Below are 21058 nucleotides of genomic sequence, written 5' to 3'. Positions count from 1 at the left end.
GGTTTTTTCTAGCATTTTTATGAGTCTTTTTAGGCTATTTATGGCATATTTATGGCTCACGACTACTGTCAGCCTGTTGTAGTTGGTGGACTTGCTCATATATGAGGTATATAAGGGTTCTCATCCTTCTCCTCATATCTCATCTCATTTTGCATATTTGATGGATGTCATTGGCTGTTGCAACAGTCTCTTATGCTTGTAAGCACCTACGGGTTTCCCTCTTGCTCATTTTTAGCAATAAACGTTTGTCTACAGCCTTCTACAGTTTGTACTTGGGCTTGTGTTTTCTCTTTCTTCCACAGGGAACTTAAGAAGATGCTACATTGGGAATTATGAATTTGAGATTGGACTTATAGTTAGTTAATTCCTATTTGGATCTATAGTTAGTTAATTCCTATTTGGATTCACGAGAATGTGAATCTAATAGAAAAGGGAGATATTGTTACGTCCCAAAGTGGGCCTTGGATGAGTGTTAATGAGGGTTAGAATAATCCAGGGTAACCCGTAGTTAGCGATAGGGCTTAGCCGGACACGGGGGCTAGCAGAACCCGCCCATAGGGCTAAGGGTTAGCAAGGATGAGGTTTGAATTGGCTTAGATTCAATTTAAAGTAAACTAGGGACTAAATATGGGTAAAAGTTTAATAATAAAGCAATGGGCCAAATTTAGTAGGGTTATTATTGTGTAAGTAACTCTGGGGTCACTTATGATTATTATGGGGATCCCTCGCAGTGGAGGAGCTCCGCCTTGACGAGCAAGACTTCTAGGCCAGAGTAGTTGCAACCAAGCAGGGGCACTAGTTGTATGGGGCACTAGGGCCCAGCTAACTCGCGGCAATTCAAGCTTAGGCGCGGGGATGACTTTGGAATGGAGCCTATGGTTGGGAGGTGAGTTGCTAGCCACAATCTATCGTGATTTGTCGTGGTCATCGATTCATATTCGATGTGGGTGTCGTGCGCAAAACATGCACTGGCTAATCCCAAGGCTAATCTTGAAGAGGCACAAGATAAAGACACGGATAAGTACTTGATTTTGGAGCATGTGCTGCTTGAGTAGGCAAGGAAAGACTTGGGGAAGGCATTGGAAGGTTGTGGCCAGTGCTGGAAGGAGGAAAACACTTGTCGGCTGAAGTATTTTTGGGAATATGTGTGGACTCTCGAGGACTTGGCCGACCAACAATGGGCCAGTCCACCAGAACTTCCCAAGGCCTATTTAAGGCGCATGTTCCTCATTGTAGAACTCATTCAGTCTAACATTGGGCTGAGGCATAGATATAGGACTAGAGTAGGTTTTACACCTTTTCATGAAGGCAGCCAAGGGCTGCAAGATTGCATGTACCTTTTTGTACTAAAGAATATATTGAATACTCAGTTGTATCTCTCTTCTCTCTCTTCTTGCATCAGCATGTTTCAAGATGGTGTTTAGGGCTGAAAGAAGACTCCCAGAGCTTCCATGTATATGGTTGATGCAAAACGCATACAGAAGATAGAGGAGAGAGAGATAGCTAGGTATTCAGTACAATATATGATATATTATTGGGAGTATTTAACAAATACAATGCTCCATGGGTTCAATGAACCAGATGATGTCCATGTACAACTGAGATGAATACAATACCAAACAAGAGACTCGAAGTAGACGTTCGAAGGAGAGCGTCCCACTGGAGTGGTCAAGTCTCTACGGTCCTGTGCCTTCACTAGAATCTGCGGAGAGCGCCCCATTGGTGTTCCAGGACCACGCACAAACAGGCGCTCCCGTACTAACGCCTGGCTCTCCCGATCTCGGCACCCATGGACCGTGGTTCTCCAAAAGCGTGGACCGAGGCGTTTGTATGCAGCTACTAAAGATGGACACCAGGGCGCAGCAGCCTGTCGAAGAGGAGGAGAAGTGTAGCCGCTTGAAGAGGGGAGGCGCAGAGCCGCCTGTAGCCGCCTATGGAAGGGAGGCGCAACCCCACGCAGCCGCCTGTAGAGGGGAGCGCAGCCCCACGCAGCCGCCTATAGAAGAAGGCGCAGTCGCCTGGGGAAGGCGCAACCGCCTATTGTGGAGAAGGTGCAGTCGCCTGCAAGGGAGGAGGAGGAGGAGCAGCTGCTTGTGTAGAGGAGCGTGGCTTGCTGAGAGAGCACAGCCGCCTGCTGTGCAGAGTGCAGCCACCAGTAGCAGCCTGTGGAAAGGAGGCACAACCGCCTGCAGAAAGGTGGCGGAGCCGCGTGTAGCCGCGTGTGGAAGAGAGGCGCAGTCACCTGAAGGAGGCGCAGCTGCCTGAGGAGAGCAGAAGCCACCTGGCTCCTGCAGCCGCTGATGGCACGGAAGCGGTAGAGCTGTCTACGCCCTTATAGCATGCCACACTTCCACACACGCATGCAAACGCACCAGAACACCAGACCAAAGAGCACGAACAGGACTCATATTTCATAAAAGACCTTGACCTTTACAGAGGTGGATATCCCAAGATATCCCAGACACCAGCTACACCAAGCACCGCTCGCAATCAGCCTGCTCCAGCTCCTGGTCGATCCAAATTCCTTTGTTCCTTGCTCCTCTGCAGCAGCCCTTCTCGCTCTCTGCTCTGCACCTCAGTTGAAAGTTCCTCTGCTACACCACCAGCACACTGCCGGTCCTCAAAGGATAAAACCAATCATCATCTCATCTGGTCACCATCCCAATAACCAGCCCAAACCACACAATACCAAAGGCCCATCAAGCCTGCGCCCCTCTTGCTTGTCAACTTCACTCCACTCTGGCACCAGCCATACCAGTCTTCACAGCAACTCGCTTCTTCCCCACACACGTGAGCTCCACGCTTCAGCCCAAACGGCCTCAGCTTCCCTGCTTCTGTCCTCAGTCAAGGCTCTTCTAGCCGCTACTCCTGGGCGGCCTTCCAACCCTCCTCGTTGGCACGCTCCAGCTCCTCTCTATTTGTCTCTTGCCTCAGCAAGCACTACGTGCTCTTCTGCCACACCTGTGGCTGCACACGTCCAGCCACCACACTCAAAACGGCAACTTCCTTTCCTCAAAACTTGGCTTGCAGAGCTGCGCCCAGTCACTGCGCTCCATAGTCTCACCAGCTCCTTCTCCTCTCGCCCAGCAGCTGTACACGCTCCCAGAACCTCCAGCTCTTCACACGGCAGTAGCTTTCTCTGTGTTCGGCTCTACCAGCTGGCACCCTCCAGCTCCACACTTTGCATCTTCAGAGGCCGCACTCGTCCCAGCGCTGCTCCTCTGCAGAGCTTGTGGCTGCACACGCCACCCAGACACCCAGCTCCTTCTGTCCACGCGCTCTTCTCTGCAGACCCCTCTCGTCGGCTCCTTGCCCGTCCTTCTCTTCGTCCAGCTGCGCCGTCTGCAGCAGCTCACACATAACACACCTGGGGGTCTCTCTTCCCCGTCAGCTCCTCCTCGCCTCCACGCCTGCACGGGGCTCCCCTCCAGCTCCTCTCCTTGCTCTCCTCAACGACCCAGACCACACTTATATTCCGTGGCGCACCCCTGCTTCTCTCCAAAATCCCCCACTCCACGCAATCCTGTTGCGCTGGCCACCTTCCAGAATAACCTAGCTGGCGGCAGCTCCAAATTCCACGCCACTTTCCAAAACGTCATCTTCTATTTTATTTAATTTTGAAAATTAAAGGCCACCATATTACTTTCACACCATCTAAAGCTGCCTTGGCTCTCTTCACCCTTTTTTCATGCTCCACATACCTTCAATTGCAACCTTGAGTGCCCACTCACTTGGACGTGCCCACACATATCAAGCGGTCGAACAGCTTTAATCAACCCAGCAAACCTCTCAACGGACAGGCCTGCAACCAGCCCAAACTCAAAAGCATCCATGCTGAATACCTGGCAACGCCTTCAAAAGCAAAACTTCACACACGCCATGTACATGTATGTACACATTATCAGCTTCTATTTTTAGCCACACACCGCCTGCAGGGTAGAGGGAGCAATCGCCTGTGGAGAGGAGAGCGCAGCTTGCTGGAGAGCAAGCGTAGCCGCCTATGGAGGGGAGGAGCGCAACCTGCTGTGGAAAGCGCACAACCGCCTATGGAGCATGAAGGATGGTCGCCTGCAAAGTCTCGTGAAGGATGATAGGATGGTCGCCTCTTTGTAGGTGTTGGAGAGGAAGCACACGACCACAGCTGGCCGGCTCCCCTAGCTTGCATGGGGACGGCCAGTTTCAAGGTGGGGTGTGGGTAGGTGGCCATGCACCCACCCCCACACATAAAGGGTTAAGAGTGGGGTTTCCCTCCCCACCTTGGCCCATACGTGGGTGCCCATAATGGGTGCCCACTCTTAAATGAATGTGAACTTACAACCTTATAAAAATAAAGGTTAGAAAGAAAGCTATTAAACAAATAAGTGCAATACACTTACCACTTGTTCACACGCAACAAAACTCGTCAGAAGACAGAGCAAACTTCACGACTCACTGGCAAGCGTCCCCGCTCAGTAAGTGGCACGTCAAACAGGCAAACACAAGAATACATGTCATGCGAAAACAATTCCAAACATGCAAAACATGAATGCATGTGCAAATAGTATCATGGACATATCTCACGTTCATGGAATAAGTACAGAACATCTGTCGGGCACAAAAATGGTACGACAGAAAACATAAATCCCGGTCTTCCTATGGAGTGACAGTCCCATAGGTAAGACACAGATCCAGGCACGAGCCTCCCTATGGAGTGACAGTCCCATAGGTAAGACAGAGATCCAGACACGGCACAAATACTGGCTCTTCCATGGCGTGACAATCCCATGGATAGAACACAGTCCAGGTCATACACGGGTGGCACCAGTTTTCCTCCCGTCCATACGACACCGTCCTGCTAACACACGGGTGGCACCAGTCTGGCTCTCGTCCATGTTATGCAAAAATATTGGCCCCTTCACATGAGACACTGGTTTGGCCTCAAGTGAACGAGACACAAATCTGGAGATGGACCAAATGGTCGGCCAATTGGTGACAATATTCTATAGTACAAAAAGGATGTACAAATCTTTACAGCCATAGGTTGCATTGGAAAGGTAGAAAATACCTAATCTAATCCTAAATCTATGACCCAATCCAAGGATTGAATGAACAAAACGATGAACAACACCTGCCTTAAATGGACTTTGGAATTTCCTAGTGGATTGATTAACTATTGTCGGCCATGTTGGGTTACTAGTGCTGTGTACTAGTGCAAATATACATGTGTGATAGGGGAGTCACACACTCATACATTGAGTTGACATATCCCCACATATGTCTCTCTCTCTCTCTCCCTTCTTCTCTGTGTATGTCTCCCACATGAAACCTAACCCTAACTGTGTTTCAGCTGAGCTTCCATAGCTCATTCAGGCCAGGTCTTGGACAAAACCCAGTGAATCTGCTGCAGCCGATTGGTCTTATTCCCATTCATGCACTGGCCGATAGCCCTCCTTTGTCCTCCTCAAGTCCTTCCCTGCCCATACTAGCAATATATGCTCCAAAATCTGGTTCTTATCTTGTCTTTTATCTGTTGCCCCTCAAAGGTCAACCCTAGGATCAACATGCACATGTCTTACACATGGCATCCCCCTGTGCTAAACTTTGACGGGATTCCAAAATCTATTCTTGGGTGACCATCATCATCCCATTGTCTATTCACGGAGTCCCAAACCTGTCATCCTTCCCTTCCTGGCAACTGTTTCACTGAAAACCCTACCTGGTCTTCAAATCCACTCCAACTCTAACGAAGATCTACACATCTATTCCATAATGTCCCCTAGCCCTTCATGCCCTGTCCCCGAACACTTTCTCTGTTCTTCTTTTCCTGAGTATTGAGTCTGGCACTCTCACTCCACCCCTTGGAGGATCATCCCCCCTTGGAACCGTTGCTTGAAAGCCTTTCTTGGTGTGCCCCAAGTGGCACCCGACTCACAGGATTGACATTCCCCTTGGGTCTTGTGGAACACCACGAGAAACAGTCCTCCCACACTCAGAAAAAATGGGAAAATACTATGGAGGATGAGGAAAATGGGGGAACACCTAAAATGGGTGGGTACTGTTAGAAGTCATCTCTTGTCTTTCTGTAGACACCAAAGCCTTTGTTGTGGGTGTGCCCGCCCTAGTAGGTGTTTTCTCATTTTTCCCCACTCTCCATATTTTTCCCCCATTTTTTCCCATTTTTCTATGGCTTGGATGGCAGTCCTGAGTTGGCAGGAGGCTCTATCTTCTGGCCGACTGTACCTGCAAGTACCCGACTTCAATTGTGTGCTGGCCGACTCAGGACAGGTGGCCGACTGGTATATGTGGCTGGTCGTGGAGATTCAGAGCCTGTCGGCTGCCTTTGCTACAAGCCGACTGTTGTAGGGGGCCATATAAAATAGCCCCACAGCCCTTACCACATCTTGTATCACTTCGGGATCTTCTTTGTGTATATAGAGCAGAGTTACACGCCTCTATCTCTCTCCCTCTCCCTCTCTTGTGCTGTTTTTCTGCATTGTGTTTGCTCGTGTTCCCTGATTTGGTCATCATCTCCGCTGCGCATTCTGACATGGTATCAGAGCCCTAGGCTCGTGATAGTTCTTGGGATTTGTGTGAGCAAGAGGGGGACTGTTGTGTTGCTGATTGGTGGATTGTACGGGACTGTTTGGGAAGAGGAGAAGCAAGAGGACGGTGGGCTGATTTGCTGGACAGCCACTTGCAGGTGTAAGTTCTTCTTTGTTCCCACCCACCCACCCTTTTTCAGAGTACATCCCCGCAATGGCAGATCTGTTAGAGTTGGTCAAGAGGCATGTGAAGATCCCTACACTCCCCACGTTTCCAGTGGACAGTCAGTTGGACGGGAACAACAACGGCATATGGAAGGTTATGATGGAATTTGTTCTGGAGTCTTACGACCTCGCTGATTTCATCGTTGTTGGGGTTCCACGGCCGAAAGTAGAGGAAGGGGAGTTACCGTAGATCCGAAAAGACCGGGAGGCACAGGCACAGATGTGGGATCTGTCAGAATATGCAGCGGAAATGACAACCAAACTTGGGTAGACAAGAGCAAGTAGACTGCAGAAAATAATCAGCACAAGAAACACAGAGAGATAGGTGTGTAAACTCTTCTCTATACACAAGATCCCGAAAAACTGAATGAGAAAGTGGTGGGGGCTGAGGGGCAATATATACATCTCCATGTGAGCAGTCGGCCAGCTACAGAAGGTGCCCACGACTGAGAAAATACCCACGACTGCTGAAAATAGCAGTCGGCCAGCTACAGATGCCTACGCCTGAGCAAAGCAAGTCAGCCAGCACTCCTACAGCCCACGACTGATGTAGATCCAGTCGGCTAGCAATAGGGTGCTCCTGGCATCACCTGGCAGCCCTCCAGCCACTAGGAAAAAATGGGAAAAATAGGGAAAAAATACGGGGAGTGTGGAAAAATGATATACAGGCGGGCACACCCACAACAGAGGCCCTGGTGTATACAAATAGACAGGAGATGACTTCTAACACCCCCTCTCAGCTCCTGGCTGTGAAACCAACCCCAGGGAGCTGGAGTGCAGCCTGAGCGTAGCCTGAGGTAGAGACTTCGTGAAGAGGTCCGCCGCATTGTCCTCCGTCGAACAATAAAGTAGCAAGATGTCACCCGCCAAGATCTTCTCACGTACAAAGTGATACTGTATCTCTATATGCTTGGTCCGGGCATGGAAAACCGGGTTCCGAGCAATAGCTATACAACTCTGGTTATCACACTGGATGACTGTGGGCTCCCTCTGTGGAAACCCCATCTCGCTTAGCAACCTCCGCAGCCATACAACCTCACAAGCAGCACCACAAGCAGCCCGATACTCTGCCTCTATCGAAGAAAGGGCAATAGTTGGCTGCTTCTTGCTGCTCCAAGAAACTGCTCCTGAGCTGAGGGTAAAAGTGTATCCTGAAGTAGATCTCCTCGTGTCTGGATCTCCTCCCCAATCTGAGTCACTCCAACCTTGGAGCTTGACTCCATTCCCTCCTGTGTAAGAGTCCCAGATCCTTCGTACTCTGCAAATACCGCAAGATCCGCAATCCTGCGTCCCAATGAGTCTTCAATGGTGTCTGCATAAAAGAGCTCAATAGCCCCACGGAGAAGCTCAAGTCCAATCTGGTGTTCAGCAACCAGATCAATGAACCAACCAACTTCCGGTACTGCGAGGCATCAACTGGCTCACAAGGATCTGTAACGGTTAACTTTGTGTTCGGGTCCATCGGCGAAGTAATAGGCTTGCAGTTCTCCATCCCAAAGGCCTCAAGCAACTCATGAACATACCGCTGCTAAGAGACGAAAACCCCCTCTGGGTCTGTCAGATCTCCAATCCCAAGAAGAAGTGGAGTAAGCCTAAGTCGGTCATCTCAAACTCCTTTGACAAGGCAGCCTTCGTCACTCCAATGTGCTCCACATGACCGCCGGTGAGAATGAGATCATCCACATAAAGGATGATAAGTGTGACCATGCCGCGTTCGCGAAAGAGATACAAGTTCGGATCTGCAACCGATCTCTGAAATCCAGTCCGAATAAAGAAGGAATCAATCTTCTGATTCCAAGCCCTGGGAGCCTGCTTAAGACCATACAAGGCCTTACGTAACCTGTAAACCATCCCTTCCGATCCTGGAACAATAAAGCGTGGAGGCTGCTCAACGTACACCTCCTCCTGCAGGTCACCAAAAAGGAACGCAGATTTTACATCCATCTGGTACACGGGCCACCTCTGAGAAGAAGCAAGGGCAAGAACGGTCCGAATCGTGGTCATCCGCGCTGTCGGTGCAAAGGTATCCTCGTAGTCGATGCCTGGCCGCTGAGCATAACCTTTAGCCACGAGCTTGGCTTTGTGTTTGTCCACCGACCCATCAGCCGTGTACTTGGTCTTAAAGACCCATTTGACACCAATGATTGACCGCTTCGACGGCCTCGGTACCAACTCCCAAGTGTTGTTCTTCTCGATGGCGTCAAGTTCCACCTGCATGGCTTCCCTCCAAGTATCCTATGAAAGGGCTTCCTTTACGGAAGTGGGCTCTTTATCCCGCATGATACGAGACATCAGAGCATAGTTCACCTGAAGAAGCTCCGCCATGTTGCATCATGTCAACGGCAGGGTCTGTTCGTTTATCTTCGTCAACTGCACACCGCACGTAATCAATCATGTAAAGCATATGATGCTGGCGAGATGTATATGGCAGCATTTGGCCTGTCTTTACAACAGGGTATCGCCCATGAAGAGGATTTCCTTGGAAGTACAGATGCGGGTTATGAGCCCTGCAAAGTCGTTGACGATGCGGGAGCATATTAACAAGCTGCAGGCTCTTCAGCAGAAAGTTCTTTAGGCTGGGAAGGAGAAATCGTCAGAGGACATGGCCATAACGTTACTGTCGCACTTGCCCTCTCAATACTCAGCATTTTACTCGTCTTTGATTACCAGTGTGGCAGGCTCAGCACCATCACGTGGGAGGAGCTTGTGCCCATGGTCTTGGACCAGGACGAACGATTCACGAACCCTCCTCAGGGTGGAGGTTCGGAGGCCTTAACTGGCCAACGGTCGAAAGGCCGTAACATGGGCAAAGGGAAGGCTTCATCGGAGAAGTCTTCTCTAAGAAGAAGTCCGTCTCGCTGACCGCGAGAAACTAAAGGCAGAGAGGACCTGCAATGATTGTGGCGAGAAAGGCCACTATTGGAGGTAGTGTCTCAAGCGGAAGATTGAGAAGGGTGAAGATTCCTCGGCTTCAATCATGAAGACCCCGGCTTTTGTGCACCTAGGGGTGATGGACACCGATGTTTCATTTTCTTCAGGCAAGGAGGAGGTTGGAGGATTCTCCGCAACGGATACTCGGGAGTGGATTCTAGACAATGGTGCTTCCAGGCACATGACTCCTTCCCGTTCAGATTTACAGGATCTTTGCAGGTATTCTGGTCACATTCTTACTAGGGATACATCCACTATCCCAATTCACAGTGAGGGCAGGTTGGAGATAGTTTCCGATGGCAGAGGGGGGAAGCATTCCTCCCAGGTGTTGTATGTTCCGTCACTTGGTTTTCATTTGTTGTCAGTGCATCAGGTTTGCAAGACTGGCGTACGGGTGGAGTTTGATGAGCATTTTGTTGCTCTCCGGGACAAAGCAATAGGCCAGGTGGTTTGGGAAGGCAGAGTGGAGAATGGAGTTTGCAAGCTTTCAGCACTCTATCTCCTAGGTCGTCAGGTTTGTGATGAGTAGCAGTCTGGTAATGGCCACTTAAGTGGATATACGTTGCTGGTGCATGCTTTTTGGGACTCGATGGTGGATAGCTTGCCAGTTGATGGTGGCAGCAGTTGGCAAGAACTTTCCAGTACTGATGTTGGTGGTTCTTGTGTTCGTCAGTCAGAGGAAACTGAACATGTAACTTATGCTCTGATGTCTCGTAGTATTCGGGACAAAGAAACTCCTGTAGATGAGGATGTTCTTTCCACAGGGACCTCTCGGAAAGCCAAGCAGGTGGCAGTTGATTACTTGCAGAAGGAGGCGCATTCTCTAGGCTTTGTGGTTCCGGATTCAGAGGGGGTGGTTGACAGGTTTCAGAAGGCCGTGCGTGGGCTTCAACAGGTTTCCAAGACTTGGCTTTGCACCGTAACAGGTGTTGATCCTTGTGAGCAGTGTGATGCCTCTTTGACTCGGAAGCAAAATGGTTCATTGATTTGGTTGATGGACACCAGATTGGACGGGAGTTTCTTGATTAGGCAGTTTAGCTCATGGTTGCAGATGACTCTTTGGGAGGCAGGATTGCGTATCTTGTGGTTTCTGCGGCATGCAAAGGATCATGGACTCTTTTACACAGGAGGGGGATTGATTGATGGAGTTCGACTCCATGGATGGAGTGACTCAGTTGTTGGGTGCCCGCCCTAGTAGGTGTTTTCTCATTTTTCCCCACTCTCCATATTTTTTCCCCATTTTTTTCCATTTTTCTGTGGCTTGGATGGCAGTCCTGAACTGGCAGGAGGCTCTATCTTTTGGCCGACTTCAGTTGTGTGGTGCTGGCTGACTCAGGACAGCTGGCCGACTAGTATATGTGGTTGGTCGTGGCGATTCAGAGCCTGTCGGCTGCCTTTGTTGAAGGCTGACTGCTGTAGGGGGGCCATATAAAATGGCCCCACAGCCCTTGCCACATCTTGTATCACTTCGGGATCTTCTTTGTGTATATAGAGCAGAGTTACACGCCTCTATCTCTCTCCCTCTCTTGTGCTGTTTTTCTGCATTGCGTTTGCTCTCGTGTTCCCAAATTTGGTCATCATCTCCGCTGCGCATTCTGACAGGTATACCCACAACAAAGGACTTGGTGTAATGTATAGACAGGAGATGACTGCTACACCCCCTCTCAGCTCCTGGATGTGGAACCAACCCCAGTGAGTTGGAGTGCTGCTAGAGCATAGCCTGAGGTAGAGACTTCGTGAACAGGTCTGTTGCATTGTCCTCCATCGAACAATAAACAAGCAAGATGTCACCAACCAAAATCTTCTCACGAACAAAGTGAGATTGTATCTTTATGCGCTTGGTCCAGACATGGAAGACCATGTGTTCCGAGCAATAGCAATATAGCTCTGGTTATCGCACCGGATGACTGTGGGTTCCTTCTGTGGAAGCCCAATCTCACCAAGCAACCTCCACAGCCACACAACCTCGCAAGCTGCACCACAAGCAGCCCGGTACTCTGCCTCTGTAGACGACAAGGCACTAGTTGGTTTCCTCTCGTTGCTCCATGAGACAGCTCCTGAGCCGAGGGCCTAATGTAGATCTCCTCCCCAATCTGAGTCACTCCAGCCTTGGAGTCGCACTTGGTCCTTCGTTTCCCCTCTAGTGTCGTAGAAGAGTCCAAGATCCTTCGTACCTTGCAGATACCACAAGATTCGCAATCTTGTGTCCCAATGAGTCTTCATAGGCGTTTGCATGAATGAGCTCAACAGCCCCACAAGAAAGCTCAAGTTCAATCTGGTGTTCAGCAACCAGATCAATGAACCAACAAGCTTCAGATACAGAGAGGCATCAACCGGCTCACAAGGATCGTTCACTGTAAGCTTTGTGTTCGGGTCCATCGGTGACGTGATAGGCTTGCAGTTCTCCATCCCAAAGGCCTCAAGCAACTCATGAACATACCGTTGCTAAGAGACAAAGAACCTCCTCTAGGTCTGCCAGATCTCGAATCCCAAGAAGAAGTGGAGTAAGCCTAAGTCGGTCATCTCAAACTCCTTTGACAAGGCAGCCTTTGTCACTACTATGTACTCCACATGACCGCCAATGAGAATGAGGTCATCCACATAAAGGATGATCAACGTGAGCAAACCGCGTTCGCGAAAGAGATACAAGTTAGGATCTGCAACAATTGATCTCTGAAATCCAGTCCGTATAAAGAAGGAATCAATCTTCTAATTCCAAGCCTTGGGAGCTTGCTTAAGACCATACAAGGCCTTCCGTAACCTGGAAACCATCTCCTTTGATCTTGGAACCTCACCTGGAGGTTGCTCAACATACACCTCCTCCTGTAAGTCACCATTAAGGAATGTGGATTTTACATCCATCCGATATACGGGCCACCGGTGAGAAGAGGCAAGGGCAAGAACGGTCCGAATCGTGGTCATCCTTGCTGTCGGTGCAAAGGTATCCTCTTAGTTGATGCTAGGCCGTTGAGCATAACCCTTAGCCACAAGTCTGGCTTTGTGTTTGTCCACCAACCCATCAGACGTATACTTGGTCTTAAAGACCCACTTGACACCAATGACTGATCATTTTGACGGCCTCGGAACCAACTCCCAAGTTTTATTCTTCTCTATAGCATCCAATTTCACTTGCATCGCTTTCCTGCAAGTATCCTAAGAAAAAGCTTCCTTTACGGAAGTGGGCTCTTTGTTCCGCATGATACGAGACATCAAAGCATAGTTTACTTTGAGCTCCGCTGAATGGCTTTTGTCACGAACTCTACGCGATGTTCGAGGTCCGTCCTCTGTGGTCCACTCAAAGGGAAGCTCCGTAACACCTAACTCCCGAAGGGTGCTTAACAACCACCTGGGTACTCAAACAGAACATGGAGTCTCTTGCTACTGCGGGGGCTCATCTCCAACCGCGGGCTCAACCTCTACAATTGATTGAGGTTGTCCAGCTAGAACAATAGACTGGGAATCATCATCAAACTCATCTGGGTCTCCAAGAAGTGGTGGCTCATCAACAGTGGAAGTTGGAACATGCTCATCAAAAACATCATCTTTGTTGACAACAACCTTGTTCCACTCCGGGTCATACAACCTGTGTCCTTTGGAAAGAGAGTTATATCCCACAAATACAAGCTTTTGGGACTTTGAGTCAAGCTTCCTCCTCTACTTCTTTGGAATGTGAACATAGGCATCACGCCCAAACACACGGAAATGGGAGACATCTGGTTTCCTGCAAAAAATAAGCCTGAAATGGAGTTATCTTTGGTACTGAAGTCGTCGGAGATCAGTTGAGGATATGGACAGCCGTAGCCACAGCCTCTCCCCAAAGTGGACAAGGAAGATCACGATGCTCCAACATCGTCCTCGCCATCTCTACCACAGTCTGGTTCTTACGCTCAACCACTCCATTCTTTGAAGGCGAACCTGTATTGGCTAGCTCCCACTTGATGCCATGTTCCGCACAAAACGGCACAAATGCCTTGGAAGAGAACACTCCTTCTTTGTCAGCCCGAAGAGTCTTTATCTACAATCCAGACTCTTTCTCCATCATAACATGCCACTCCTTGAACCGAGCAAAAGCTTGGTCCTTCTGGGAAAGAAAATAAACCCATGTGAATCTGTTACAATCATCATCAAGCAGCATAAAAGGATGGGGTCTGCATAGGTCCACACAAGTTAGTGTGTACCAACTCCAAAGGTTTCGAATCCCACCTAGAAGCTTGCTTCGGAAAAGATTCCATGTGCTGCTTACCACGAATGCAAGAACTACAGCGTCCCTGCCTGCTACCAACTTTTGGCAGGACATCCACCATCTGGTCGTGGAAAGCCCGCCGCAGCGCATCCACGTTCAAGTGGCCAAAACGGAAGTGCCACAAGTCACCGATCTAAGTGCCTGTCAGAGAAGAGAGTGCTGAGAGTTTGTAGATACAGTTCTCCACTCCGCCTTCCCAAACAACCTAGCTTGTTTCTTTGTCTCGTAGAGCAACAGAATGCTCCTCAAACTCCACCTAGAAGCCAGTCTTGCAAACCTCATGCACTGACAATAGATAAAAACCAAGTGCTGGGACGTAAAGAACACGAGAGGAATGCTTTCCCCCTTTGCCATCGGGAATAATCTCCATTCTGCCCTCACTATGAATCGGTATAGTGGAATTGTCGCCGATAAAAATGTGACCTGACTGTCGTTTAAGATCTTGTAAGAACTCACAGGAAGGAGTCATGTGGCTGGAAGCACCACTATCAAGAATCCACTCCCGAGTATCCTTGGCGGTGAAGCCAACTGCCTCCTCGCTCGAAGAAGATGAAGCATTTGTGGCCAAAATCTCCAAGTGCACAAAGGCGGGAGTCTTTGGAGGTGAAGCTGAAGAATCAGCACTCTTCTCGGTATTCCGCTTAGGACACTTTCTCCAATAGTGGCCTTTCACGCCACAATCATTACAGGTCTGCTCGGCCTTATGTTTCTCACGGTTTGAATCGGGATTCTTCTCAGAAGACTTTCCTTTGCCCTTATTGTTGTTGTTGTTACGGCCTTTCAACCGCTGGCCAGTCAAGGCCTCAGAACCTCTGCCTTGTGGTGGAGGGTTTGTAAAACGCTCTTCTTGGTCCAAGACCATAGGCACAAGCTCCTTCCATGTGCTGGTGTTGAGCTTGCCACTGGTGATCAAAGAGGAGTAAAATGCTGAGTACTAAGAGGGCAAATGAGACAACAATGTGATGGCCATGTCCTCTGAAGATATCTCCTTCCCAGCCTAAAGAACCTCCTACTGAAGAGCCTGCAACTTGTAGATGTGCTCCCGCATCGTCAAAGACTTTGCAGGATTTATCACCCGCATCTGCACTTTCAAGGAGATCCGCTTCATGGGTGATACCTTGTTATACAGAGAAGCCAAATGCTGCCAAATCCCTTTTGCTAGCATCATATGCTTTATATGATTAATCACTTGTGGTGTGCAATTAAGGAAGATGAAAGAACACACACGGGCATTGACACGATCCCACAACTGTGCCTGAGCCTCCCGTTCTTTCCTAGTAGAGGGTAACAACTCCCCATCCTCCAACTACGGCCGTGGAACACCCACCACAATGAAATCAGCAAAGTCATAAGACTCCAAGACAGACTCCATCATTACCTTCCATATGCCGTATTTGTTCCCGTCCAATTGTCGATCCACCGGGAACATGGGGAGTGGGGATCTTCACGTGCTTCTGAGCCATCTCAAGCAAGTCAGCCATCTCAAGGGTTCACAAGGTCTTGTGAAGGGAGGGTGGGTGGGAAAAAAAATGAAGAAGAGGCTGCAAATAGTATGCAAGGTGGCTGTCCAACGGTGATGGCCACCTTCTACCGGATCTCCAAGTCCCAAACACCCTAAGCAATCTCCAATCAGCACCACAAATCAGCAAACCCTCGAGGTGCCATTGTCTCCAAGCTTCAAGCCACCTAGGGCTCTGATACCATGTCAGAATGCATAGCGGAAATGAAGACAACTACTGTAGAGAGCAAAACGCAGATGAGAGAGGGAAAGAGAAGCTCTGTAACTCTGCTCTATATGCACAAGAAAGTTCCAAATATGATACAAGACAGTGTGGGAGGGACAGGGCCATTTTATATGGCCCCAAGCCGCTGGTCGGCCAGCCCATAAACAGCCGACAGCAGCATAGATGCTCACGACCAAGTGAAAAACCAGTTGGCCAGGTAAACATCAGTCGGCCAGAACTGCAGAACAGGTCGGGTAGCAAAGAATCAGTCAGCCAGCATCTGATACAGCCGACAGCCAGAAACAGTCCTCCCACGCCCAGAAAAAATGGGAAAATACTATGCTCTGAAAGGAGTATCACCCCCTTATTTGATCAATTGGACAGGTTCTGCAGACCCCTCGGGCTGTGGCCTTAGTGGTAGCCAGGTGTTTTGTACCTAAGGCTAACCCTAGGGTTAGATTGACTGATCTTAGGGTTAGCTTGGCTAATCTATGGGTTAGGGGGCCCAAAAGATTAGGAAGCAGTTTGATTATAAGAGTTAAGGCTCATAGAAGCTTATAAGTTAAAAATAAAGCTAGAAAAAGTTTTACTTATGGGATTATTTACCTATAAGCTTTATTTTCAACTCGTAAGCTTCTATGAGCCTTAACCCTTATAATCCCATAAGTATAACTTTTTCTAGCTTTATTTTTAACTTATCAGCTTCTAAGAGCCTTAACCCCTATAATCAGCTTTCTTACGAATCACTTGGGCCCCCTAACCCACAGATTAGCCAGCCTAACCCTAGTATCAGGTTAACCTAACTCTAGGGTTAGGTAGCCTTAGGTACATAAGGCCAGAGAAGCTGGGATTCTATCCATCTGGGTCTGCATAGCCTCTCTGGAGGCTCTCCCCCATGTCATTGTGCTCCCCCAGCCTCGATGGGGGCCCGTTCATGTAATGGGTTGAGTATTCAGGCCTCCCAAGACAGTGCTTCATTTGCTGACATATGGGACACCTGGCTAGAGCTTGTCCTCGCTGTCAGGCCCGCAGAGGACAAGATCCTCTGTTTCTCTAGATCCGACAGAGGATACACAGACCGAGCCCATGGGAGCCTCCATTTCTCTAGATCTGACAAAAGGATACACGGACCGAACCTTTCCCACATTGACAGATTCTCTGTGGATGAGTGTGCTTGCAGTTGCGGGGGCATGATTGGCATTATTGCAGGCACCACTCTCTCAGATCATGCCCGGTTCTCCTTCACCTAGAGGATCCATGGCATTCAGAAAGAAAGCATTGTGTCCACATTTCTGAGAGTTTGATTCCGGATGTTCCGAGATTGGCAAATGGGTCGAAGAGATCTACGGAGCTCTCTTTCAGGGCGAGCTCAGCTACAGTGGATCTCGACTTTGGTCTTGAGGAGATCAGCACTTTCCTACAGAGGGCAGCTCAGGATCAGCTCATCTCCTTTCGGGGAGCCTTCGCAAAGCATTGCTTCCCTTCAATGCTTCCAGGAGCAGTCCCCAGATAGTCCTTGGCTAGAGTCCCACATGGAGGCGCAGCCCACACAGAGATCTGCTCGATTAGAGGAGAGTTCTGGCCTCATGCCCACGCATCCTTCTGAACCCAAGCACAGGAGACAATGTCACTTGGGATTTTTCCAAGCTATCGGGCCCCTACCATTCCAGACACAGGGTCCACAGGCTGAGGAGGATAGCTGGCACCAATGAGTCAGACCCTCTCCATGTTGGGGCCATTGCCACAGATTTCTACAGAGGACTTCTATCGGCTGGTCCCCCTCCCCCCAGATTGAGGCAGCAAAAGAGAGAGTTTGGCAGCACACGTGGGAGGTGGTCACCGGAGGCTTACAAAGTTTTGTGTTCTCCCTCCTCGCTTGACAAGATGAGGCAGGCTCTTCGGGTTCTGCCTTGCGGCAAGTGCCCGGGCGAGGATGGCCTCGCAGTTTCCCTCTTCGTACTTCATTGAGATCTCATAGAAGGTGGTTTCCGGGCCCCCTTCAATGAGACTTCAATGAGATCATGGTCACATGCTAGAGCGGCTCTTGAAAGGGCTTAATTCAGGTTCCCCATCACCAGATCAGTTCGGAAGGGTTGCCTGCTTGCCCCCTTCCTCTTCCTCTTCGTCGTGGAGGCGATAAGCATGGGGACATGACTTCAACCTTTATCTCCCCATCATGTCCCAGGAGGAGCTTCTTGACCCTGAGTTCGTCAATGACAGCAGCATACTTTTCAGGAGAGGAGGTAACTTCCAGAGATTTGTACTTGCCATTGAGGACTTCTGTTTAGCCTCAAGTGCTCAGATCAATTAGCACAAGTTGGGTTTCTGGGTTGTCACCCACCCTGGCTTGGCACAATTGAGTCTTTTTAGTGGATTCCCAGTGGCACCCCAGTCAGATATTTGGGTTGCTAGGTGGGGATAGATATCTTGCCTCACCAGGAGATTGCCCCTCTTCTTATGAGCATTGGGAAGAAGCTCCTTTACTGGAGCATTGCCTCTCTCTCTGTTGCCTGCCACGTGGTTGTGGCCAACCACGTGCTCATGGCTACCATATGGTATATTACTCCGTGCAGGGCATTCTCCAGGGCACTGCAGCAGCTGATCATGAAATTTCTTTGGGCAGGGACAGACGATCGACCTGCACAGGCCAAGGTGGCCTATAGAGTGATCATACAAGCCCATCATCGTGGGGGCTTGTGAATCATTGATCCTGCTGCTATCCAGAGCAAAACCCTGGTGGGCAAGTTGGTTGTTCGAGGTCTTCGGCCAGGCAGTGAGCCCTGGAATGTTTTTCTCGCACAGATTGCAGCCCGCACCCCCTCCCTAGGTGGCCCTCCTAGTGTGTGGTGGGGATCTTTATGGAGGCTGGTGAAGTTTTCACTTTTTTCTTCATTCTTTCATATATTTTTGTTTAGTGTTGTCGTCAAAAAAGTTTTTGCTGCTGAGTGTGTTTCAAAATCCTTCTAATGTAAGCTTGGATATGTTCCAATCTCATGAAGGTTTTGATATGCCTTTGTATTCCAGTCTTGGGGAGGCATATTACTACTTTCTATGCCTAGCTTTGTGTTTGGATCTTGATGATAAAAACGACCATCTACTGTGTTTGTGCACAGAAACTCCCTCTCTCTCTCTCTCTCTCTCTCTCTCTCTCTCGTGCTGGTGTAATTGGGCTCCCAACTGAGAGATCCTAGGTTCAAGTCCCATTCCCTGCACTTCGGAATTTACCAAAATTAAGTAATTTGGTTGATATGTGCTTGTCTTGTTTGCTGCCTTGATTCGTGCAGGTTCTGGACAGAGGAGAAAAAATTGAGTTGTTGGTTGACAAGACCGAAAACCTCCGTTTCCAGGCAAGTGTTTTTCAGAGACTGCCAACATCTTGATTAGATCCAGGGTAACTCAGGAACCTAGCTAATTGAAGGGTTATATTATTCTCTTTCTTTATAGGCGGACAATTTTCAGAAGCAAGGCAAGCAGCTCAGGAGGAAGATGTGGCTGCAGAACATGAAAGTTAAGCTAGTAGTCCTCGGCATTCTGATCATTCTCATCCTCATCATCTGGCTCTCTATATGCCGTGGCTTCAAATGCCATTAACTGTTGGGGTGCACGTGTGTGTGTGTGTACTCGCTACTTATTTTGTGTGTTTTGTATAGTCGTTTTAGTAATATACTTTAGCCTTGTTTATGTCTAATATAGTTGTAACACTTTCTTTCATGGACTAACTATTGAGTCCTATTTTGAGGAAAATGATAGAAATGCCATGACTTCAGCTATATACCTAGTTGTGGCGCTGCTGTTTTAGCGACCAACATTTTCGTCTTATTGTAGATGTGATTGATTTTTTCTTCTATGATGTACACTAAAATAGTTGATCTGCTGATTTGGTGGTGCCAGAGATGGTTTTTTTTCTCAAAGTTACATGTGCGTGCTGGACAGTGGGGTATGATAGCCACTCGGGCAAGGGCCTGATGACAAGAGTTTTGGCCTTTTGAGTTATTAGTAGTCTGCATAACTGGTAACCTTATAGTGCCATGTCTTTGGCTTGAAAAATTTTCTGCTTGGTTGGCTGCTCGACCTTCCTGTATGTCTGTGTAAGAGGTCTTTGTGAATGTCAAAGTGAGTGTCGTGAATTTACAATCTGGATTACAAATATCACAAGGACATGTCTTAAGCTCCAAAACAGTAGGCGACCTTCCTACATGGTTGTGAAATAGTAACAGCATATTGGGCATCGTTGTGAGATACGGATTGTTATAGTTGAATATTTTTCAAAGTTGTGCGACTAGACTTCCAGTAGTGGACCGTTCTCCTCTAGATTGAGTTGATAGCTCATTAAATTTAGAGCTTTTCTATGCAATGCTGTTGGGGTGCCTCGTGGGTGTGCTTTGTAGCTGTTGGTTGAACTTTTGGCAGTCTCTATTGCCAAAATACTTCATAGCTTATGTGATTCTTGTATGGGCATCTTTTCACCATGTCCATGTAAATCTGTTAGAGAGCTTTTCTTTCCAACGTGTGTGGATTTATTTTGGTCTCATTTGCCATATTCAAAAATTGGAGCTATCATTATATTTGAAGAAGTTGCACCTTTTGCTTGGTATACAAGTTTAGGGTTAGTGTGTAACTATGTGACATGAAACATGAATGGTAGAATCACACTTTGGCCTATCTTTGCTGAGATGCACGCATGATTAGATGCACAAACACCTCAGAGATTGGAGAGGCTGGCTGGTAGAGCGTGCTGCTTGGAAGGCCTCATTTGAGTATGTGGATCTAATGGGTTAGGTGTTGTAAAAGAGTTAGGGCGTCGTAAAATCCAATTGTTCACTTAGATTCATTAGATGACTAAAGTAGTTCATAAATGATTAAGGAATTCAAATTTCAGCAAATTGTGCACGTTGTACATGACATTAGAAGTATTTATTGTCTTGTATCTTGAATGATTTGCACTAGTTTCAAGTCCCAAAGATTGAAAGTTGAATCAGTGAAACAAATCCATGCTAAAATCATAATGTTTTTTACACGAAAATAGGTAATCATATTGTTTATAACGAGGTTACTTCTATCCCTTAGGGGTCCAAAATGAGATAAATTTGACTCCAAGAAAAAAAAAACCATACCCTAGCAATCTAAAAATCGAAACCTTCAACTTAGTGAATATAACCATGAAACCATTAAAGGTTATGATAAAAAATTGTAGCATATCTTGAGCTTCAACTGTCACCTCAAGTTAATGTGTACATGTTTTTATTTAGTTCTTCCATTAATGTCTAGACTTTGAAGTTGTCACATAGCTTGTAAACCGTTAGTGATATATCACCCATAATCTCACTAACCATGCAAGTGACATAAATGTCAAAGCTATCAACTATTCGGGTCATCAATGACTGTAACACTAGTTAGGTTACGTTGACATTATT

General features: G+C 48.2%; 1 protein-coding gene across 1 annotated transcript in view; it reads left to right on the top strand.

Annotated features, from left to right (window-relative positions):
- Nucleotides 1–19519, top strand: part of LOC147619803 (vesicle-associated membrane protein 721-like) — a 57046-nt gene extending 37527 nt beyond the window's left edge. The window contains exons 4-5 of the mRNA XM_086825640.1: nt 18929–18991; nt 19089–19519. Of these exons, the coding sequence (XP_086681766.1) occupies nt 18929–18991; nt 19089–19235 (210 nt within the window). The 3' untranslated portion in view covers nt 19236–19519. The remainder of the gene's footprint in view (nt 1–18928; nt 18992–19088) is intronic.
- Nucleotides 19520–21058: the final 1539 nt, after the last annotated feature.

This window comes from Cibotium barometz, chromosome 32 (genome assembly GCF_041138505.1).
Source record: "Cibotium barometz isolate CiBa-2024 chromosome 32, ASM4113850v1, whole genome shotgun sequence".
Lineage (NCBI taxonomy): Eukaryota > Viridiplantae > Streptophyta > Polypodiopsida > Cyatheales > Cibotiaceae > Cibotium > Cibotium barometz.
This window is presented reverse-complemented; position numbering and strand designations above follow the sequence as displayed.